Source organism: Cryptomeria japonica, chromosome 5, assembly GCF_030272615.1.
Source record: "Cryptomeria japonica chromosome 5, Sugi_1.0, whole genome shotgun sequence".
Taxonomy (NCBI): domain Eukaryota; kingdom Viridiplantae; phylum Streptophyta; class Pinopsida; order Cupressales; family Cupressaceae; genus Cryptomeria; species Cryptomeria japonica.
In genome coordinates, this window is record NC_081409.1 from 296,231,229 (window position 1) to 296,256,577 (window position 25,349).

At 35.1% G+C, this 25,349-nt stretch overlaps 1 protein-coding gene across 1 annotated transcript; it reads right to left on the reverse strand.

Moving 5' to 3' along the window:
• Positions 1-22,684: 22,684 nt before the first annotated feature.
• Positions 22,685-24,366, reverse strand: LOC131045813 (GDSL esterase/lipase At5g03610). Its single transcript, XM_057979469.2, has 5 exons — positions 24,256-24,366; positions 23,992-24,174; positions 23,448-23,740; positions 23,077-23,368; positions 22,685-22,975 (listed from the first exon to the last, which is right to left on the reverse strand). The coding sequence occupies exons 1-5, from the start codon at positions 24,311-24,313 to the stop codon at positions 22,701-22,703; spliced, it is 1,101 nt and encodes a 366-aa protein (XP_057835452.2). The 5' UTR covers positions 24,314-24,366; the 3' UTR covers positions 22,685-22,700.
• Between the last annotated feature and the right edge of the window lie 983 nt (positions 24,367-25,349).

A 25,349-nucleotide genomic window follows, 5' to 3' on the forward strand; every position in this document is an offset into this window, starting at 1 on the left:
GTTTCTCCCTAATGTCTTTACTATCCTCTCAAAGGTAGTCTTAGGCTTGTAAGTTGAGATATCAAAAGGCACAGTTGCCTTTGGCACTTCCTTCACTTGCTTTTCTTGTTGGCATTTTGAGTTTGTTGGTATTTTGTATCAAGATTGCATTAATGATATGTTGTCATTGATGTCAATTGAACTGGTAAATGGTATTCATGTTATTGTTGATATTGTTGTTTTTTATATTGGCTAGTAACCGATAAGAAGAGATTTGTGGAAGATGTTGTAAACCTGTATGTTAAGTTTCTGATTTGGACCAGTGTAAAGGGTTAAACCTTTCTATGTAATGTAACCGGTAAACCCTATCAACTGTTAAACCTTAACTGACCAAGTTTGATGGTTTATTATCTGATAAGAGGTAATGATGGAGACACATGTGATCATTTGATTAAGGAGATATTCAAATTGTTTTGGTGCATTTGTTCTTGTCTAGGGAAGGAACAAAGTGGATTGCATCTAATGCACATCGCGTGATGAGTTACAAAGTCTAATAGAGCGGTGATCATGGAGTAGTTGAAATTGTCTTGAAGAATGTGAAGAGATTGTCATGATTTCTAATGGTCAAGATTGTATTGACTTGTTTTTAATCTTGATGATGAGAATTAGGTTTTTGTTGTGTTACTGACCTAATTGAATTCTATTTAAGGTCGATGAAGTTGTCTATTAAGGTTGTTGGCATGATTGGTAGAAAACCTGTTGAGTGTATAGTTTCCAAACCGGTCAATGGATCTGCACTTTGAGTGAAGGCAGACTGAAGGTTTTAGAAGGATCTGATCAAGAAAAAGTAGTGCTATCTAGATAGATCAACAAAACTGTTATTTTCTAACAATTACAGTAGAATTTAAATCCCTTAACCAGGTAAGCTCTAACAAGCTTGGTTACTCATTAAATCCTCTAAGAAGGTGGTCCATTAGCTTGGATTCTTAAATACTCCATCAAGGTTACTCGTAACAGGGTATTGTGCTTTTGACAAGGCATATTTGTAAAATCCCTTAACCGAGTGATTCCTAGCCAAAATTAGTTCTTAACAGGACTTATTGTAAAGCTCTAATAGGCTTTGGCTCCTAATAGGGTGAACTTTGAAAGAGTTTGGATAGTATCCTTGTGAGTCTCATCTCATGTGTTTTTTACCTATTTGGGTTTTCCACGTATAAACATTTGTGTCAAGTTGTGAATGCTTTTGTGGTTGTGATCTTATTTGTTGATTTGGTCAATCTTCGATAAGGCATGTTAAGTAGAAGCATTGAGGGATGATTATGTTGAGTTATTTTAAGCATTGTTGATATTTCCAAGATTGAAGTTGCTTACTGTTAAAGTTGTGATAACAGTTCAACTGGTTGATGTCAAGTATTCTTATGAATATTGATCTTGACTGAGATATGTTTAATTTGTTTGACTGAGTTTGAGTTTGGGAACTTTGTATCAGTTTCTCAGTATATTTATTCACCCCCCCTCTCAGTATTCTACGAGATACTTATTATTTCATCATACCATCAATTGGTATCAGAGCATCTTAGGTCCTCTTAATCTAAAAGCTAATAGCTTGAGGAAAAGATCTTGCAGATCATGATGAAGAAAGAAGGTCTAAAGTTCAACAAAGATAACTATAGAATATGGAGTGACAAAATGAATATTTACATTAAGAGTCTTGGTAGTCAGTATTGGGAGCATATAGAAAATGAGTATAATACACCTACTGGACCCTTGACTGATGATCAGAAGAAAGAACAGCAAGAAAATCATGAGGCACTAGAAGCTAGTATCAGTTCCTTGTCTGATGCTAAATATGTAGATTTTCATGGTCTTGAAACTGCATATGAAGTATGGAAGAAACTGGAAGAGATTTATAGCGATGATGAACATGTTAAGATTTCCAAAGAGGAGAGTTTAAGAGGCAAGTTTGACGACATGAGAATGTCTGAAGGTGAGAATATCCAATGGTATGGTCAAAGGATTAAAGAGATAGTTGGTGAGATAAAGAGTGTGGGAGGGAAAGTGGAAGATGCCACAGTAATCAATAAGGTACTGATAACCCTGCTACCGGTCTATGCTATCCAAGTTGCATCTATTCAGGAGCTGAAATCCATTGATAAGACAAAGGTAACTCTTGACTCTATTATTGGCAAACTTATTGCTTTTGAACTAAATGGCTATGATGGTAGTGTACAGAAATCAGAATCTGCATTTAGAGCTTCTGTCTCTAACCCATCTATGAGAAGAAGTAGAGATACTGGCTATAACTATGAATCTAGATCTAGCAAAAATGTTGAAGATGAAGATAGATTAGTAGAACTTGAAGCGTTGTTGGCAAAACGACTGCCTAGAGGCACTGGTAAACATAGAGGTAAGCTACCTTTAAAATGTTTTGCATGCAATAAGATTGGTCATATAGCAGAAAATTCCCTAATGGTGAAAATGAATACAAGAGAGACAAATTTAAGAAATATAAGGGTAAAGGCAAGAGAGATTGTCATGTAGCTATTGACAATGGTGTTACTAAAGAAGAATTTGATGATGATGCTAGTGAAGGTATTGTGTTTGTAGCAATTAAGGAAGAAATATCATATCAGAAGGCACTAGTATCTAGAATGGATAACTCTGATGATTGGATCATTGATAGTGGTTGTTCACATCACATGACCGGTGATCGGAGAAAATTTCTTTCCCTGAAGGAATTTGATGGCAGTGTTGTCAGATTTGGCAATGACTCACCCTGTATGGTTAAAGGTAAGGGAGTTATTTCTCTTAATGGGAAAAGCAATGCTGACGATATCTATTGGGTTGAAGGACTAAAGCATAATCTTCTTAGTGTGGCACAACTTAATGATAGAGGATACCCACTGGAATTTAGAAATGATATAGGCAAAATCTTTGAAAACAAAGGTGAACTGATTGCAACCGGTAAACAGACTAGAGATAATCTATTTCATCTCAATCCTAAAATTAGAAACTATTTGATTGCAAAAGTGGATGATAGCTGGCTCTGGCATAGGAGATTTTGTCATATTAATTTTGACAATATTATTAAAGTAAGCAAGTCTAAGACAGTAAGAGGTCTGCCTCAGCTAGACAAACTGGTCAATGCTCTTTGTAAAGAATGTCAACTAGGAAAGATGACTTCTTCAACTTTCAAGAGCAAGTCCTTCTTAGCAGAGAACTTGTTAGATTTGGTTCATACAGATCTATGTGGACTAATAAGAACAAGAAGCATTCAAGGTGATAGATACTTTATGATATTCACTGATGACTATTCAAGGATGATGTGGTTCACATTCTTGAAAGATTAAAATGAAGCTTTTTGTAAATTCAAGGCATTCAGAGCCTTAGCTGAGAAAGAGAGTGGCAAAAAGATAAAATGTCTAAGAATAGATCAAGGTTGTGAATTCACTTCTACAGAGTTCACTAAATATTGTGATGATAATGGTATCAAGCGGAAAATTTATGCACCAAGGACACCACAGAAGAATGGTATGGCAGAAAGAAACAATCGTTCAGTGGTTGAAGTGGCTAGAACTATGTTGATACAAGGAGGTGTATCAAAAACATTTTGGAAAGAAGCTGTAAGTACACTTGTGTACACAATGAACGGAGTTCTGGTGAAAAGAGGTAAGGACAAGACCCTATATGAGTAATGGTATGGGAGATCACCTAATGTTACCTATTTTAAAATATTTGGTAGCAAATGTTTTATTAAAATAGGTGAGTACATAAGCAAATTTGAAGCTAAGAGTGATGAAGGTATATTTCTTGGCTATTCCACCAAGAGTAAGGCCTATAAATGCTTGAACAACCGGACATAGAAATTTGTTGAAATTGTTGATGTTCATGTAGATGAATGTCTTGAAATTGCAGAAGGATGAAGATCCTTGCATTTTTGCATTTGGAACCTGAAACTGTTAAATCAGAAACCGGTAAAGCAAATCCTGATGAACTTGTTCAACCAGAACAAATTAATTTAGAGGAAGATGACAATGATGAAGTTGAACCTAAAGAGAATGATCATGTTATTCCTAGGTATGTGAGACTGAATCACAATCCTGAACAAATAATTGGGGTTAAGGATGTTGGAGTAATAACTAGAAGGAAAATAAGAGACAACTCTTGCATGATCTCCACCTTTGAACCTAGAAGTGCTAAAGATGCATTTGGTGATGATTATTGGGTGAAAGCTATGGAGGAGGAGTTAGATCAAATTGAGAAAAACAACACTTGGAAACCGGTACCCCGACTGGTAAATAGGAATGTTATAGTTGCTAAATGGGTGTTTAGAAACAAGTTAAACGAAGATGGTGTTGTAGTTCAGAATAAGGCAAGATTAGTATGCAAAGGTTATGCACAAGAATAAGGAGAAGACTATGGAGAAACTTTTGAACCAATAGAAAGACTAGAAGGTGTCAGAACATTGCTTGCATTTGCAACTCATGAAAAGTTCAAGGTATACCAGATGGATGTTAAGTCTGCATTCTTGAATGGGATACTGGAAGAAGAGGTTTATATAGAGCAGCCTGATGGTTATGCATTGACAGATGGGGAAGACATGGTATGTAAATTGCCTAAAGCCTTGTATGGATTAAAGCAGGAACATAGAGCATGGTATAAATGACTTCATACTCATTTGATGAAGATAGGCTTTACTAGAAGCAGCGATGACAACAACATTTATCTCAAGTCTGAAGGAGATGAAATATTGGTCAGTGAAGTATTTGTAGATGACATTATATTTGGAGGTAATGATGACATGAGTAATTGTTTTGCAGATGTAATGAAGAATGAATTTGAGATGTCATTAGTAGGGGAAACAAAAAATTTCATAGGCTTACAAATACAACAGATGAAGAATGGTATTTTCATTACTCAATCCAAGTATGTGAAAGAGGTTTTGAAGACTTTCGATATGAGTGACTATAAACCATTTGAAACCCCAGTGGTTACAGGTTGTAAATTGTCCAAGGAAGATGAATCTAAGTTTGTAGATGAAAAGGAATACAGGTCAATGATTGGCAAACTACTCTATGTTGTTCACAGTCGACCAGATATTGCCCATGCAGTTGGTATTGTTGCTAGATTTCAGAAGAATCCAAAGGATGCACATCTGATGGCAACCAAGAGAATTTTTAGATATCTGAAAGGTACTGTTGACTATGGGTTATGGTATCCATAGGGTGGAAATTTTAATCTGAAAGCATACACAGATGTTGATTGGGCTGGAAACATTGATGACCAGAAGAGTACTATCGATGGAGCATTCTTTTTAGGAGGAAGGCTAGTCTCTTGGAGTAGTAAAAAGAAGAGTTGCAATTCACAATCTACTGTTGAAGTTGAGTATGTAGCAACTTATATGAATTGCACACAAGCTATGTGGATGAGGCACATTTTGGAAGGTTTGAAGATAGAAATCTTAGAACCTATAAAGATTTTGTGTGATAATACAAGTGCAATAAACATTTCAAAAAATCTTGTTTTGCACACAAAGACTAAGAACATTGAATTGAAATATCACTTCTTGAGGGAAAAAAGTTCAAAGTCAAGATGTTATCTTGGAGCATGTTTCTACCAAGGAGCAGCTTCTAGATATCTTAACCAAACCTCTGCCTAAGACCACTTTCGAGTATCTTAGAAGTCAATTAAGGGTTGTCCCTCTTCATGAAGTTAGTTAAGCATGATGCTGATTGCATCAGTCCCTGAACCACTTGTAGAATCTTCTATGGATTGATGAAGGAGTGGATGTATTACACCGAGGGAGCATCAACATTATAGTGAGAGCGGAATTACATGTTTCACTTTCACTTTGGCATTGTTGTGAAAGGGGGAGAAGAATTATGTGTCTGATTAAGTGAACCAGTGGCAGGCTGAAGACAAACAGAGCAAGGTGAATACTTGGTAATGTAAACTAGGATTCCTATTCACCAATCTCAGCAGTAATCAGAGGCATTGATATTTGTATTGCCATCAATGCCAAAGGGGGATATTGTTGGCATTTTGAGTTTGTTGGTATTTTGCATCAAGATTGCATTAATAATATGTTGTCATTGATGTCAATTGAACCGGTAAATGGTATTCATTTTATTGTTGATATTGTTGTTTTTGATATTGGCTAGTAACTGATAAGAAAAGATTTGTGGAAGATGTTGTAAACCTGTATGTTAAGTTTGTGAGTTGAACCGATGTAAAGGGTTAAACCTTTCTATGTAATGTAACCGATAAACCCTATCAGTTGTTAAACCCTAACTGACCAAGTTTGATGGTTTATTATCTAATAAGCAGTAATGATGGAGACACGTGTGATCATTTGATTAAGGAGATATTCAAATTGTTTTGGTGTGTTTGTTCTTGTCTAGGGAAGGAGCAAAGTACATTGCATCTAATTCACAATGCATGATGAGTTACAAATTCTAATAGAGCGGTGATCATGGAGCAGTTGAAATTGTCTTGAAGAATGTGAAGAGATTGTCATGATTTCTAATGGTCAAGATTGTACCGACTTGTTTGTAATCTCAATGATGAGAATTAGGTTTTTATTGTGTTACCGACCTAATTGAATTCTATTTAAGGTCGATGAAGTTGTTTGTTAAGGTTGTTGGCAAGGTTGGTAGAAAACCTGTTGAGTGTATAGTTGCCAAACCGATGAATGGATCTGCACTTTGAGTGAAGGTAGATTGAAGGTTTTAGAAGGATTTGATCAAGAAAAAGTAGTGCTATTCAGACAGATCAACAAAACTGTTGTTTTCTAACAATTACAGTAGAAGCTAAATCCCTTAACCAGGTAAGCTCTAACAAGCTTGGTTACTCATTAAATCCTCTAACATGGTGGTCCATTAGCTTGGATTCTTAAATACTCTAGCGAGGTTACTCATAACAGGGTATTGTGCTTCTGACAAGGCATATTTGTAAAATCCCTTAACTGGGTGATTCCTAACCAAAATTAGTTCTTAACAGGACTTATTGTAAAGCTCTAATAGGCTTTGGCTCCTAACACTGCGAACTTTCAAAGAGTTCAGATAGCTATCCTTGTGAGTCTCATCTCACCGTGGTTTTTACTTATTTGGGTTTTCCACATATAGACATTTGTGTCAAGTGGTGAATGCTTTTGTGGTTGTGATCTTATTTGTTGATTTGGTTAATCTCTAATAAGGCATGTTAAGTAGAATCATTGAGGGATGACTATGTTGAGTTATGATTAAGCATTGTTGATATTCACAAGATTCAATTTGTTTATTGCTAAATTTGTCATAATAGTTAAACCGGTTGATGTCAAGTATTCTTATGAATATTGATCTTGACTAAGATATGTTTACTTTGTTTGACTGAGTTTGAGTTTGGGAACTTTGTATCAGATTCTTAGTATACTAATTCACCCCCCCCCTCTCAGTATTCTACCAGATACTTATTCTTTCATCATACCATCATTGCTACTCTACCGGTTGCTTTCATTTTCTTGGGTTCTTCCTCAGTGTCAGTACCTTTAGATTCTTCTTGGAGAATTAGTTTCTGACCTCTTTTCTTAGATGCATTCTCCTTCTTTGTATAAGCTTTAGGTGTTGGTTCCTTTTAGGTTTGGACACTTCATGCCACTCTTGTATTTTTCATCACCGAAGGTTCTTGATCAATCTTCTTTTTCTTACCTTTACCACTCATGGTAGGAACAATACTGGTTCCGGCTTGTATAGTCTGATCTTCAACAATATTCAATTTTGCCTTCCTTTTATCCTTTGGAGATGCCAACAGGTTATTAGCATAACCAATCAATAAGTCATAGTTGACCTCATAACTCATATCTTCCATTTCTTCTTCTCTAGGCTCAATTGCCTCCATTAAACAAAAATCAATGGTAACGGTGAAAACAATATCCTTAGCAAAATGTTTTACCACATCCTCAGTCAGACTTACTCTCATGCTCATTTTCTTCTGAAATTCATTGAAGTATTTGTTCGTTGCAGCAGAAAAGGTGTTCTTCACAACCTTGATACTATTCTTAATTTGGGTAGATACCAGTAGATCCTTAGACCATTCAAGATCACCTATTCCCGGTAGTAAATTCTAGAAATAAAAGAATAGCCCAATCAATAACTGTCTAAATTTAAACTTTAGACTGTTGTCCTTCTTGATAGATTGAAGATTTAACATTAATTGGCTCCTTATGGCCTCACATAGGTCATAATTAGCATTTTCAACTATCATCTTGTAAGCAGTATGCACCGCTGCTGATGGAACACTATCTAATCTTTAAGAGTAGAATACCTAGTAGCCTATAACCATAGCTGCCAACTTTACCACTGGGTCCCTGATGTTATTGATAGAAAAAGCACACTTATCAGATGTTGATCTGGTTAGAGTGTATACTATCTCTTTTGAAATACACCTCAGCATGGGTACTTCACCGGTTGAGTGAAAACTAGTTACAGCTTGAATAGCTTCCTTGGTTATAGTATGAGTCCTTTCTAAACACATGTTTTCTCCATGAACTCGACTCAAAATAATTCAGATATGTTCTTCTTCAAAATCTTCAAGAAAGTAAGTTGTGTTATGAAAACCTTTTTCATAAACCCTAACATATTCTATTTGAATCTTTTTGTTTTCATCCCAAAGGGATTTTAACTGAGAATATATTGACAATGATCTTAAATCCTCAATCTTGCAATCAATGTAGCTAGACAAATCTCCTTTCACTACAACACCACTAGGAACTTGTGATAAAGAATTATAAGACACAATTTGTTCCACTTCAACAACTTCCATAGGTTCAAATGTAATCATTAATCTCTCTACTAGTTTAGAAGACGATGCCATTCCAAATCAATTAGATTCGAAGCATGATTTTTCAAAGAAATACCTTATTCCATGCACGCTACCTCTTTAACTAGTTGGATGCTCAAGTGCACACTAGTTTAGTCTTCTCCAACCTTTAAATCTACTTGATTACTCAAATCACAATGCAGCTTCGACAAATATCAGCCAACAATCCTTTCTCAGCTCTGTAAGTGCTCAAAAATTCTTTCTCGTATGTGTTAGGGTAAAAATAACAAAGTGAAAAGTCGCTTTTATCCTTTTTACCTACTGTATTAAATGCTCAACAGTTAGGGTTACAAACCCTAATTACACCACTTGATGATACATAGATGTAAAACCGGTTGATAATCAACTGACAAAAAGTTATCAAAATTTCATGCACTCAAATTCTCTTACCGCTCATTCATTTCAAGAGGTCTGGAGGTGGATTTACTGTTAAATTCCCCTTAGCCATATTGAAAAGGCTTAATTTACCGATGTAGGATTCTCCACATTTGGTGAAGGAAAATTTTCTTCTCTAGGTAAGTCATCACTCTTCTTCTTCCATATTCGATTCATTTCTTCTCTGGTTTCTTCAACATTAACTTTTTGCTTTCATTTCTGATCTTTAGAAGGGTTGACCGGTTTGCTCTTTCTAGATCTACAAAATTTTGCCAAGTGTCCCGGTTTGTGATAGTGATAGCAGGCCATACCAGATGATTTCCAAGGTCATGCATTACCTATCCCAGGTCTTCTTCTGCAATTCATAGCCACATGGTGAAAGTTGTTACAGATAGTGCAAATGACATTTGTTACCTTTTCCATCTCAAATGGACTAAACCGGTTGTCGTAGGGTCTTTGCTAGTTCATGTTGACCCGGTTGTCAAAATTTCTCATCCAGTTGCCATTTGGTCTTGAATGCATATGTGGTACAGGATTATTCGCTCAATATCTGCATTCAACTGATCTATGTCCATACATTTTACATGTGAAGCAATGACCTTCAAATTTCTTAGACACATACCTATCATTAGTATTGTAGCTTGCATTTCTATTAGGTTTGTCTCTACAAACATTTGCAGTGTGACCAGGTGTATGGCAAACAAAACAAACAAGTTTAAAGACCTTACCGGTCGACTTTTTGACCTTAGGAGCAGATTTGTTCTTAAGAGTGTTGCTCTTGGTACCAGAGGATTCACCTTTTTCAGATGTGTGAAAACCAAGTCCAGAGGTATCACCATTCATCCTTGGTGATTGAATTTGTTCTTCCAGCAAGATAGAACTTTTGTTGAACTTTTCCAATTTCCCATTTGCTTCAGTGAGCTATCTGGTGAGATGTTCAATATGTTTTGACAGGTTCTCTCTCAGAGATGATGCTAATTTAATAGCTAGCTATAGGTTCTCTTTTTCTTCTCTTTCAGTATTCAAATGCTCATGCAAGGTAGCATTCTCTTGCTTGATATTGGCAATCTCATGATCTCTTTCTTTGGTGAAATCTTCAGCAGTTCTCCTGGCTTCTAGTTCCTAACTTGTGTAGATAGTAAGACCTTCTAGCTCTCTCCTCAGATTTAGCTTTTCATTGTTTAGTTTTTGAACTTCCTCAGCTAAAGCATCAATATTGGCCTCATTTGAAGAACTATTATCAGATATTTCTAATAGTTGTTCAGTTAGCTCTCTTCTTTTGACTTGAGAAGCTTTCAGTTTGACCCTTAGGGTTTCAAGCTCATTCTCACTAGCCTCAAGCTCTCTAGCCATCGCAAAGTAGCTCATATCCCCTGTGATAGCTTTAGGGTTTTCTTCCAAGCGATTAGGCTTTAATGAAGTTAGGCTTTGATACCAATTGATGGACTTGTAAAGAACTAAGCGGGGGGCTGAATCAGTGACACCAAAAATAGTACTACTTTAAACACTGACCGGTAGATAAACTTAACAAGTTTGTTAAACAATATGCATGTAATAAAAAATGATATAACAATATCCACAATAAGTAAAACATCCACCATAACACAAGTGTTTATATGTGGAAAACCCAAATAGGTAAAAACCACAGTGAGATGGGACTCACAAGTTAACTCTCTGCAGTAATAGATAACTGACTGGTTAGGGTCTACAAACGCTCTGATAGGAGCGAATCCTATTAAAGATCCCAAAGCTTAGTTCAAAGATATACCTTGTAAAAGGTAGTACCATGTAAGGAGTAACCTTGATGGAGGATTTCTAAATCCAAACTAATGGATCACCTGGTTAGAAGATTTTACCAATAAAGCTTGTTAGAGCTTACCCGGTTAGGGGATTTGACTATTGCAATGATTAGAAAAAAATAGGTGATGTGATCTAGTAGTATCACAAATTTCTTGTATAGATCCTCTTCTATGCACTTAACACCTCTTTACCAGCATACTCTGCGACTTAACACTTCTGCCTTTACACATAGCATATCACTTTCTCTCATACAAAATAATTCATTGTGATGTCAATATATACATTTTAGATTTCATGTCGACCTCTAGAAATCATAACACAATTACCTAGGTGCAGTCTATCTGGTCAAGTGATCATAACTCATTACAAAAATACCACCAAGTCTTGTCAGTAAGGATAACTCATCACGACTTGTGATAACTCATCACATAATCAGTGAATACCAGTTGGAATAATCAATACCGGTTGGAGTTAAACATATAAACCGTTATCCTTGATGCTCTTGTGATAATCTTTGTTGGATCTTCATGTTGTTGTCGAGTTATGTATATCCACTAGTTGTCTCCATATATATATACCGATTGTCACCAAGTACCAGTTAGAAATAAACCTCTAGTATATCTCTTGTAGTATAAACAACTTGAAGTTACACCGGTAGACAATATGAACATATGTGTGTGTATGTTCTTCATCAATGACAACATATGATGAATTTTAATCATTACAATCATCATCAAGCCAACATGTTGTTGTTCTATTTTCTTGTGTTGAATTCTTTAATGTAATAAACCCCGTTCGCCTATTCCTTTGGGACATGGGTTGATCAATTAGGAATTTGTTACATAGTTTCCTTATAAATAAAAGGTCTCTACCTCCTCTCAAGTGGATGAAACAATCATAGAATTTATAGTATCCAATTTTTAGACTCATGTATTTTGCAGTCAATTTGGAATAAAGAAAACAATGTTATTTTGAGCTTATCAGTTGTTATCTAGAGTTCTGGATATACTCACTCAAGGGGCCCCACTTGGTGAGTAGTCCCTTTGTGTTTTTTAGTTAATTTTCATCTTGCAATAGTTGTTGTTTTGGCATTCAACTGTTCCTACAGCCACTGGAAACAGTTAATGTGTTTGTTCCTGCAGCCATAGTGAGTAGAGTAGCTCCTATCCATTGGCCAGAACATTGTTATTCAATAGTAGTCACTTAAGTTACTTTCAGTTGTAAGTTATGATAAGGTTTTAGTTCATCATGTGTTTGCATATTTATTTCAGAGAATGTCCTTTCTAGTAGTAGGATAGAATGGTTGCAATTTGAACTTAGTGCACATATAGTGCTGGCCCATTTCAAGTTTACGTCCCTACTCGATAAATTAAATGAACCTTTTCTACAGGAGAGTTAGTTGTTCAGTAAGGATGTCCAATCCCTAAACTAAGTCAGTAGAACCTAGTTGTTATTCTAGTTGTGAGGACCAACACAAAGTTTCTAACTCGCCACATTCAACAAAATGGGCTTTTGAAGGGTCATGTCAAGCCCAAAATACAATATCACATGTCCTAAAGGTATTGACCTAGGGACCTATTTTGTTATTCACTTCATACCTAACACCACTAGTTTCCTTGTCTTAAAAATATGGGTCCCTCTTTTTTTGCATTCTATAGCCTTTTTTTTTTTAGATTTTGCCTAGACACCTCAGAACCCTGGATTCCTAAGGAGTCCTTTGTTTGTTTTTGAAGTCCTACCTTGGAACCCTGGAGTCCTAAAGTAGGCATTTGTTTTAGTTATGTTTTTACCTCGAAACCCCGGATCCCCGGAGTCCCGAAGTTGTGCCTTGTCTCTTTTGTGTCGTTGAAGCCTCGAGACTTTCGAATCCTGAAATCCTGAAGTTGTGTTGTCTTGATAACCCCGGAACCCCAGAGTCCCGAGGTTGTCTTGCGTGCTTTCCTTTTTTAACCCTAGAGTCCCAAGATTTTTTGGTGTTTTTATCTTTCACCTCAGAACCCCAGAATCCTGAGGTGAGTTTTTCTTTCTTTCTTTTGTCTTTTGACCTCAGAATCCCGGAACCTCGGAGTCCTGAAGTGTCTTGTCTTTTTTTCTTTTTGTCACCTCGAAAGTGCGAAACCTCAGACTCCAAAGGTCTTGTTTAAGACGATCGTACGGACAAAGTTCGGGGGAAATAAATAGGAGGAATGAACATTTCTAGGTTCATTTGTGCACTCAAGCTTTTCAAACCTTCCAATTGTGACTTCCCGACTTCACACCTCTATGTTGCTGAGATTTCCCATGTTTTCTCCCATCAGGTTGGTAGATTTTTTCTCCTTCCTTGTGTTTTCATGTTTAGATCTTTTAGTTTCTTTTAGTTTTTAGTTTATATTTTTCCTTTTTTTGCATTCCTCATTTTGCATGTCTTGTTCTTCCCGTGTGCCCTAGTTTTCTTCACCCCAGACCCCCGAAGTTCTGGGCTAGGTAGTTTTCTTCACCTCGGAACCCTGGAACCCCAAAGTCCCAAGGTTGATTCCTATTGGGTCGTGTGGTCACCCCAGATCCCCAAAGTTTCAGATCATCTCAAAACTTACAAGTGAACTACCCCTAACCTCGAAACCTCGGAACCCTGGAGTCTCGAGGTCCTTTCCTATTTGGCCACTATTTTAACCTCAGAACCCTAGAGCCTCAAAGTTCCGAAGCATCTTCTTGGCACCCTATTGAACTACCCCAGGACTTCAGAACCTCGAAGTCCGAAAGTCAGCTTTTCCTATTTACCCTGGAACCTCGAAACCCCAAAGTTCCAAACTCCATTTGTTTTATCTATCCCAGAACCTCAGAGCCCCGGAGTTCTAAACTTAGTTTTTCAAGGCTATGCTAACCTCGGAAACCTGAAACCCCAGAGTTCCAAAGTTAGTTGTTGTAAAAGGAAGTTGTTCACCCCAGAACCACGGAGTCTGGAGGTGAATGATATTATTGATATTTTTAAGTATGAAATGGACTAATCTATGATCCTTTCTTGCAGATTAGAGCATTTAGATGGAATCAACCTCTAGCAAGAGAGGCAAGGAGTTGGACAAGCTCCCTATAACCATGAAATATAAATATCAGGGGAAGGTCTATGTTTCAAATTTGGATGACCAAATTAAATGGGTGATAGATACAGAGGTGGGGCATATAGAGTTAGAAGATATAAAAACACAATTGGACCGACCAAGGCCAGAGGCCCCTCCGAAGAGAATTAAGAGATCGGGTCTGCTGGAGGCAACCATTTTCCTGCAATCGGTCCAAGCCCCTGAATTCATTATGACTGTTGCACAGTTCTACAATGCAAATACAAGAAAGTGCATGGATGATCAGGGTAGAACTATAATTGATTTATTAGCGGATATGTTGGGTTTGTGGTTGGCATCCCTACGAGGGATGAAGTCATCGGAGTATGGAGTAACAATATTGCTTCAAACAAGATGCATATGAATGAGAACTGGTTGGAAGAGGAGAGGAAGACGGGGCTAAAGGCCACAGATGTTTTGAGGGAAGAATTCAAGGAGCCACAATGAGACTTAATCATCATGCTGAGAAAGGTCTTTGGCAAGCCATATTGTTCGCACTTCCACCCTTGGATGTTCTATTTATGACAACCATAATAATAGGAAAGCAATACTTTAACTGGGCTCAATTTTTTTCTGACAACATACATAAGTAGATGAAGGAAGTGCATCAAACAAAGAAATTCTTCTTTACCTCCTATGTTATCTGAGTGGTTGCCCGAGCAGGTAAGTTCCTAGGATTGCAGATAGAGGGCCAACTAGGTGATGAGGAAGGGCAGAAAAAGGTGTGGGAGTATTACTCATAACTTCCTCTAAACAACGCAAAGGTACTTTTTAAAAGAATAAATGATGCCTTCCTTTTCTCTATTATCATTAAACTCAAAGGTGATACAGGTTACGGGATAAGCCCAGAAGCAATGGCAATCATCGAGGAATGGGAATGTTGGTTCATTCAGAACCAACGCTCTACATATATCAGGGTTAGTGGGTTCACAAGGAACCCTATGTTGTTGTCACGATACTGCAATGATCGTATTATTTTGTTAGAATATTTCAGGCAGATGCTCGACCTTCAATCCCTTTTATCTTCAAAACACAAGGCCGGTATGGATTTCTTAGTTTCTATTGGTTATTTCTCTTGTTAAAAGATTCAAGTAGCAAAGACAGCAAAGCAACAGCTTCAGGATCTGAATCTTAAGGAATTTAATTATGCAAGGGAGTACTATGATCCCTATGGAAAGCTACAACAAATCATGCCAAAAGCGTATGAGGGGCATAAGTCTAGATTGGAGGATTTTGGGGAAAACCTCCAAGACAGTTTTGAAGTTAGAGAAAAGAATTATTTTAGGCTGTCAATACCTCAGATTAGGAGTTTTGAAATAGAGATCAATCTCCCCAAATAACTAAGGGACGATGGTGAATTATTAGATTATGTATATAAAGAGCAGGAAATTGATAAGAAGCCTCACTCTCCCATAAGGTGGTCGGCATAGGAAGATATAGATATAGATAGAATAACTCATACTATTGTAGATAGAACTAGACAATGGCTAAGCTTGACGGTTAGGCCAAGCGCTTCAAAAGGGAAGCAAAATGAATCTACTTCAGGGGTTCCCCAGTCAAGGAGTTATAAGGAATATGCTCGTAAGACGAGGTCTAGCTCTCGAAAGAACACATAAACTTACCCAAATGAAGTTGTTGAACTTGAGGAGAGTACTAAGAAATTATTGAATAAAGTCAAAGAACAAATGAGGAAATCTAAACTTTTGAAAAAGGTTGCAGATTTTGGAGTAAGAGAAGGGCTGGGAGTCATGCCATTGGTAGAGGTACTTCCTATGAGTATGTCAATTGGAAAAATGCTAGGAGAGGGGACTCAGGAGGAATATGAGCAAGGGAAAGCAGATGAAAGTGCACAAACTCTTCCTCCTAATACAACAAGTGCATCCACTTAGCCTCCGTCTACCGCTGCAACACAAGCTCCAATTTTGACATCAATTGCTATTACCCCTATGCCACCACCAACGGATACAACAACAGTGCCTCCCATGACACAGGTGTTAAGACCTACCACAAAAATAGTAAGTGTCCATAACATCGAATCAAACTCTGACCAAGAGGATGAACAGCTTATGGAACATCAGCCACTCGGAGGAGCAAAGGAACAAAATGAGGCTGAAGATTTGCAGGATGAAAGGTTGGTCTTAAATCCACAGGACCAAGAAGATTTGTTGAAAGAGATAGCCGTTGAGCAAGGTATGGATGAAATGGATAAAGATGGCAAGACATTTGAAGAAGAGGTTAGTGATAAGTTAGGAGAGTTACATAAGAAGCAATAGTTGAATGTTGATACTACTCTCCAAGCTAGTTTGGCCCGTCAAAGTGCTTCACCTCAAAGCCCTAAGCATATAGAAGAAGAGGAGAAAGATGAAGTAGAAGAGCAGTTAGATGTGCACATGGTGACCGCTCACATCGTGCCTCATGAAGGTGATAAATATAAGGATGTGCCGCAATAGTTAGAGTTCACCTTCAAGAAAAAGAAAAGGAAAGTATTCCTACCAAAAGTTACACTACAATAGGCAATCACTGAAGAACCAAGAAAAACTAAGAAAGCCAAGACTATACATAATTTGTCAAGAACAGGTTCTGGTGAGGTGATTATAGATATAGCAGTTCCTGTGCAGGCAGAAGGTTAGAGCTCTCCAAGGTACTAAGTGTCATAGGTGAAAATAGGTAAGCAGACTAAGTGGGGGGAATTAGATACCTTGGAATTGGCTACTAGCATCATCAAGGGGCGAATGGAAATAGAATACACCTCCCATTTAGAGGTCAAAGCACAATTGGAGCAATACAAACAGTTGTTGGTAGAGATGGACAAGCCTTTGGATACTAGTATAAATGATAATTTACCTTCAACCTCGTCACTCCCAAAGGGAGATGTAAAAGCATTGGTTGAGGTAAGACAGGTGGCCACCATGGAAAAGTCATGGGCACAAATAAATGCATCTAAAATTAGACTATTTTTGTAGAATACCATGAGGGAATATAAGAAGGCTATGGAAGTGGGAGGAGCATTAGCTTCTTGCTCTCAATAGTGGGAGAAGAAGCTCAACACTTTTAACAAGCAGATTTGGGTCTTCAATAAGTTTTTGCGTCTGAGAGGAGAAGAGATAATAAGGGAGGACTTCTTGGGTGGAGACAACTATAAAAATTTGCAATCTTACACATACATTTTGGAGTTGAAGATGGAAATACTTCAACAGTATGTGAAGGATATAACTGATATTCGATCTCCCCTCCTCAAGATAGTGGAAAAGTATGAGAATTTTGTAGGACAATTACTAGGAGTTTTTGGGTTTGGAATAACCAATGAGGGAGCTATGGAGGAAGATCAGGTACTTTTCTAGTCGGATGCATATGAAGCCCAGTATTTTGTACCTTCAGCTTAGTTTAAGTTGAATTGATGGACAGATATACATATTTGATAGCCCAGTGCCAACAGGTCGCGGAGACAATAGAGGAGTTAGAAAGTGAAAGAAAGAATGTGGAGGAAATTTTGAAAAGTACAAATTCAAAATCAAGCATGTTATTGATCCTCCTGCTGAGGTGGTTGCATGTGTCATCAATAATTATAAATCCTATAAAAAGAAGTGAAATATAAACGTGTAGTTTCTAATGATAGCATCACTTTTAAAAGGAGCTTTTGCATGATCACCCCACTGGGACTTCAACTATGCCTCCAACTCATGTTTCAGTTTTGAGCAAAATTTTGCATGACTATGAAAGCCTAGCTCACGCACCATGATCTTCGTAGAGCTCACCTAGCCTCCATTTTGTAGTAGTTAACTAGAGTATAGAGGCAGAGACTTGCAAGTCAATTGCGACTCCTAGCTTTTGAGTTCTTAATTTAGATTAGGTTTATTTCCTAGAAAGTAGGGAAGAAAACTCTATAAATTGAGGAGTTTGATTCATTTGTAAGGGTCCACAAATTGATGATTTGAGGCCCATTGAGAAATTTTTGATTATTTTTGTAGATTGTTATGAAATTGAGTTATTTTTGTGACACATTCTTGGAAATTAATACAAGAAGTAGCTTATAGATTGCCTGATCTATGCATGTGTTCTATGAGTTTGTTCTTTGTAATCTGATAATGTCTATTGTTTCAAATCAACAACTTGTTCTGATCTTCTGTTTATTGCTTTATGAATCATACTGTGCACACAAGTGGTGTATGAGAATTACTGGTAAATACAATAGTGTGGTGATATTCTTTCCATGAATCTATGAGGTTGTTGACTTTGCATTTTTATAGGAGGTGTGTTATTGAATGTTGATTTGGATAATATTTGATTTTTTTGGATTGTAGGGTACTAATTAAGTAGTTCATTAAGTTGTTATTAAATTGATTTCAATGTAGTTTTCTTGTTTCCCTATCTCTTGCAATTTATTTCCAGAAGAATCTTAAATCATAAAATACAAAAAAAGAATTTAAGTTATTAAAAATTATTGGGATTTAGTTTCAACCAGCAGGCCCCTTAACAGGTACAACCACATCAACCATTGATCTTCCCATCACCATCGAGACCTGACTATAGAGACCTTGGAGTGATCAGTTCCCCAAAACTTATTTCTTTTTCAGGAGAGGTGGTGAGTGTTCACATTGACTACTCGATTGTTGATGAGTGTGTCAAAACAATAATCAATAGGACGTATTTTTTCAAATGGATCAATAAAATTGACCAAACAACACCATTTACAGACCCATAAAATGATCCATATGATTTTTAACTTTACTTGGGCTCCCCATACCCTAACCTAACTTATATCACCTTCCTTACAATCAACTACCCTCTAAAATATATTTAAAGTAGATCCACATTACTAAGACCCAAGCACAATCATCTTAATAATAATATTATCATTCCATAGATAGGACTAGACTTATAACTTCCTAAAGAAGTATTTGGTTTGGTCTTCATGTCTCTTGATTATTCCTTTTATACACTTCCTCTCATATACAATGCAACTATAAGTAGAATTAGATCACTATAATAAATCATGCTAGTTGTTACATGAATTCTCATATTCTTCTGAACCATTTGTTTGACACACCAATTCCATCTAGTAATTATGATCATATCAAAAAATTCTTACATGCATACACCTTATTAATTGATAACTATTTAAGGGTGAACTCACAAAGCTGGTTTCCACTTTTTGGTACGTCTTGATTTTTACTGAAATCATACATTTTTAAAAAAATATAATGATTTAAGCTTTAAGAGGTCCCATTTTAGGTAATTAATTGAAGAGATAAATTAAAGGCTCTTAGATCAAAATTTCTTGCATAGAACCTCTCTACTTCTAAATCATACTTGCAATGGAGTCTCCTTTGCATCTATCAAATGCTGATAAAAAACCAATTTTACATTAGCTTTTGGGGGGTCAAATTAATTCATTTAAAAGTTTTTTTTAAAAATTATTTAGTCCTTATTATAAGATTTCCAAATAGTATAACAATTAATATATTTTTATTTTATTTCTTATGAATGTAGGTTTTTCACCGAACATGAACTACTTTGTTCAATGCACTGAGAAAAATAGTAAACTAATTCAAAAAAATTCTGAAAAATATCTATGCACCAAGTATTGATGTTTTCTTTCTAACAAAAATAAATAAAATTGAATTTTGATAAATATAGAACAAGTTATGTGTTCAAACGTACACCTATATCTAAATCATAATTAGTTGAACTTCAAAACTTAATAAAATGAAAAATATTCAACATATCACTATCAAACCAACTGTATGCCCTGGGTATTGATGTTACAAACCAAAATTCAAAAGAATTAATTTTTTATCATTTATAAAAAAAAATTATGCGTTTCAGGATACAAATCACTCTTAAAAAATGTTGTTTGCTGTAGAAAACTACTTTTTGAGGGAGATGGAAAAATCAATAAAATTTTATTCAAACAAATTTGAAAAAAATATATTTAGAATCTACAAACAAGATGTTAAAAATCACTAGTTTATATCATCTTCAAATTCTTAACGGTTTAAAAGTTATAGGTGTCGGAAAGTGAAGGTTTTTTTCAAAATATTCATATAAGTGTCAAAGTTAGTCAAAAAGTGGGAACCAGTATTGTGAGTTCATCCTTAAATAAAATTTTAAATCAAAATGCAAGAGCTATAAATCTCCTTATACTAATCATTCTTAAAGATTGTTCAATTATCATCCTAGATTAAGTTGCATTTTACACAAAAGAATTTTAACCAATTGAATAATCACATAGCCATTTATTCAAATCTAGTTATCTTAGATGTGTTTAGCATTTGAGGTTACATTAATTCTTAATAATGTGGGGTCTTACACATGCATAATGTATTAATATTAATAAATAAAATATATTATACTCGCCCACATTTAATTTCAATTAAAATTAGGTAACTAATCAAATTGGTTGCCTAGTCAACTAAACTACTTAACTAATAGGTTGAATCAGATGACTAATCAATCGAGGGAATTCAATATTCAATTAAGTTAGTTGACTTATCAATCAATTAAGTCAACTAGTTAATTAATTTAGTTCTCTATATTAATTTTTAGTTATCAAGATTGATCTTGAATTAATCTTAACCATTCATATTTTCATCCTGAAACTATAAAAGTATACTATTCTTTTTACAGTTCATCTACCTCTTATTAACATTTGAATCTCTAAAATTCTACCAAAAATAATAATTTTAAATATGTATGAAATTGTTGACATGATGCTAAAGAGCTTACGCATTTGTTTGAGCACCTACATTTTTAACAAGAATGATCAAATGAAAACTAACACCTTATTTAAGGTTTGTAGTTAGACAATGAGATGAACATTATTTTTTATTTCAACTATTATTCTAAATTCATTTCTTTTAACTACCACATTCGTACACATTTGAGCTTATTTTTACTTTATATCCACTAATTCTTACACATACACATTGTTACTAGGCTTGATAATCATTTGCCTTGAAATATACTTTCACATGTTTGAGGTCATTTTCATAAGCTAGTTGACTATAATAGTTGACTTGACCTGAGATTTGAGTCATTAAATTAAAAAGGTCAACTATTATGCTTTCCTCATGATAGTAATTGTGAGCCAACTTGGTAAAAAAAATTACAATGATTCATTATATTTGATAATTTAAAGACATTCATTTTAATATTAAGAGACCATATACTAATCATTCAAAATCCTAGAGGATTGAGGAGAATTCACTAGGAACAGTTTGACTTGTAGTACTAATAATAGTACTTGTAGCATAATTTTCATTCTAGATCACTTGCATGCTTACTTTCCATATACTAACAAGTTTAAGGGCATAAAGCTAGTCACTAAAGAAGATTGGCTTAGGAGAACATAAACTTTCAAAACTAAACATTCTCCCTAATGCGTTTATAAATATTGCTAGTCTTCATAGTTCAATAAAGAGAATTAATCACAATGAATTGGATCGCATAAGTCTACAAGTTATGCTAAATAAGAAGTAAGACTTATAGACTTGATCTATGCAACATGTGATCGACCTAGAGCCACAAAATTGACCTATTAAATTTTTTAGCTTTGCTCATAATTCTAGATAATTAACTATTCATGAATATTTACTTTTGTATCTAAATAACTTAATTCTACATGACATCAAATTTATTTTCATTATAATCCTAAAAATCAAATATCCCACTTCTCCTTATTTATTTTTTAAATTATTTAATAATCATAGTATTCATCCAGCTCTATCTATCTATCTCTCTACTTCTCTATCTGTCTATATGTCTTATATCTATCTATCTCTTTGTCTTTCTATCTATCTAATATCTATTTGTCTCTCTATCTATCTATGATTTGAATAATTTCTTAAAAACTTATATTTTCCTTTCAATTGTTATTTTAAAAAAAAATCATTACATATTAAAAACTTAATATTTTTAATGACATTAAAATATTATGACAATTTTTAATTTCCAATAATAAAAAATTACTCAATTATAATTTGAAAATCAATATTCAACTAGGAAATGCTTATCACGAAAGCTACTCGACTCATGATCATGTTTATAAAATTCTGATAAGTAATATAAACATATGTTTTAAAGGCCTTAAATACTAATATAGACATTCATTCATCAATAATACGAAAAGCCTTCTTAAATATGCACAATAATTCTTAAATATGTTCGAAATTCCTTCATACGGTTAAATAACAATTCCTTTCTTATGCTAATTTAAAATGATCTTTATATTGGTGAAAAATTGTATCCAGATAATTGGGACTTAAATTATGTTAATATGTACAGAATGATTCACCGTAATAAATTTTTGTTTGTCCTTAAATTATACATATTAAATAATATATTAAGTTTAGAAAATATCAGTCAATTCTGAGCTTTTAATACTTTTAAACTTAAAAGTCAAAGCTTAATATATGTAATTTAAGCTGCCCCATAATTTCTCCATTGTTTTTGTTTAACTGATTAAATTTTGAGTTTTAAAAAAAAAATAACAAAACAAACTCAAAATATATATAGTTTCTGCTTCACTTTTTATTTTAATCAAGTACTTGTAGACCGGCATTATCTTCATTCAGAAGATCAAGAAATGCCCACAAAAGTTTATTTAGATATTATAAGCAACGAGTGTAGCCATTCAATAAGATTTGGTGCCCCATCTATAAAACTGATTGTTATATTTTCCACTTTTGCTCCATTACTGTAAAGCGACAGTATCGTTTTCCATCCTCGTTGTGTTGGATGGACAAAATCCCAGAAGAACTTTCTATCTACGTTAGAACACACTTCATATAAAGGCTTTCCTACTTGGTCCACCTCTGCACACAGATTAGTCCCGCCTTTCTGAGCACAGCAAGGAACGAACAAATCCACAAAACCTGTCACACAATTACAATAACAAAAGTAAAAGAGTATTGTTAGAGAAGTTACAGATTTAGAAGATTAATCAGAAACAAGAAAGCCGCAGATTTTGAAGTACCAAATTGTTGAGGATTGGAGAAAACATAATTAGTTGCAGACACCAAGTCTGTAATTATGATAGACAAATGCTTGTGATTCGATCTGAGGATTTGTACTCCCTCCCTCAGTAATCTGGTATGAAGGGCCAAAAGGTCATCGAAGTTGGAACTGCAGGATGTCTTGCCGATCTGAGGCTCGCATCCAAAACGACCAATATTACTCACTGCAAAATTCCTAAGCCCGACTTCATACAATTCTTCCACACCATCGATTATCCCATTAACCACAGGCTCCACCAGATCGATCAGTCCCTGTAATAAAAATTCACAAATTAAGAAACTTAGATCTCAAATTTTTGCAAGAGAAAAAACGCATCAGATTTTGAAATACCTCAGTGGAGCCGTTTCTGCTAGAAATGTATGCAATGTAGTCGTTTCCACTGACGGATATAAGCACTACAGATCGGCACAGTTTTCTAAAACCGAAAACAACAAGACTTTCTCGAATCAACCCCTTAAACTGTTCCACCTGTTGTGCTAGTGTTGGGAAACCAAGGGATTCAAATATTCCACTGCCACCCACTGCGAAATTCACTCCTTGTCTAATCTTATTTGCATTTGTATTACAGTCATGACTTCTGCGCAGCTCATAAGCTATGGGAGAGGGAAGCCCTAAAATATCCCCTGCACATATTACATTTCAAACGGTCAAGGGTATGTTAGTAAAGGTAGAGTATAATAATGTGAGTATGTCAGTATCACATACAGTATAATGTATAATAATGTAAGTATGTTAACAAAAATTCTTATAATCATTTAAAAGTCAAAAGAATTAATCTAGAAAAAAAATTTAAATTGACATAGATGTATTCAAGATATCTAAAACGTATTGTTTAAAACTTTATATTTTCATTTGTGAATGAAAAAAGGTTTACCCCAAAAGTCTGTCTGAATTTTTCCAGAAGAAAATCTGCCTGCAGGATAACCAGGCCAGGTGAAACCGTATGGTCGTCTCCATGACTGGTTTACGCTTTGATTGTATGGATTGCCATTTCCCGTGTCGGCATAAGAGTCTCCAAACACGAAGAATGCCTGAGCCTTGTCTGCAATGCCCCTCCCTGCAAATCAATCAATTTATATTAAAACCATAGGAGTATACAGAATGAGGGAAGTTTGAACTGATAATTTGTCAGACTGACCTGCAAATAAAGAGAGAATGGTTACAAGAAAGAGAAGGTAAGAAAACATGGCATCCATATCTCTGGTCAACTAAAAATGTAACTAAAACTCACAAATTGTTTGAACTTTCCTGTGAGAGACGATTTATATATAGGCTCTGGGATTAATATGTTGTAATAGTTTTATGGTGCTCGAGCATATGGCCTAATTGACAAAAGGAGACGAAATGATTTTTGGAACTAGGCTCAAGCGTTGAAAATCAATTTTTAAAGTAGTTTGATCCATTTAGAGTGGAGAAAAGCTTCAAACTTTCTGCTTTACCATTATTCTTGTTTGTATTATCAACTTTACGTTTCTCTCTTTTGTCAGACTAATTAAATAAAGTAGCTTTTTGAGTTGCCGTTTGAGAAAGAAATAGTACATTGTGAGAAATCTCATTGGCCCAATGAATTTCTATATAGTGGGGAGGGCTCTATAGTGGTGAGGGTTTTATAGTGGAGTAGAGTTCAATAGTTGGATATAATTAATCTATTAGTGGAGCACAACAAGTGTCATGTCAATACTTATCCTCAAAATGATTCCACTAAATTTGAAAAAGCAATCAATTATGTCATGACTTATGAGCACACCTATAAACATGACTTAGTGCACAACTATGACTCACTTCTTTTTGTGACCACTTTGGTCACCTTAGCTAAAAAGGTATATGATGGGGCATTATATTTGACAATACGAACTTGAAACCAATTTGTTTTAAATAGGGGACTTGACAAGTAAGCAACTATACAAAATTCAAAAAGCTTGATTTTGGCACGTGCAAAGTTAGGGTGCTCCACTATAGGGCCCTCTACCCTAATGCATATTGAAAAGTTTCATTCCTAGAGAAAAAGAAGTCACAATTGTAGACACCTAAAATTGTCATGTCTTAATTAAATAAATATTTTTATTTATTTAATTATTTTATCCTAAGCCTTCTATTAATTAAATAGATTTTTATTTATTAAATTAATTCACTTATCCTGTTCTAGCCTTTCCCTATTTAGATAAATATTTTTATTTATTTAAATAATCCTTTCCCTAAATTAAGTAAATATTTTATTTATTTAATTGGTCC

Coding starts and splice junctions, on each gene's coding strand:
- LOC131045813 (XM_057979469.2), bottom strand. CDS start 24,313: ATGGATGCCATGTTTTCTTACCTTCTCTTTCTTGTAACCATTCTCTCT. Junction 24,175..24,255: donor CATTCTCTCTTTATTTGCAG/GTCAGTCTGACA, acceptor ATTGATTTGCAG/GGAGGGGCATTGCAGACAAG. Junction 23,369..23,447: donor GCAGAAACGGCTCCACTGAG/GTATTTCAAAAT, acceptor TTTTTATTACAG/GGACTGATCGATCTGGTGGA.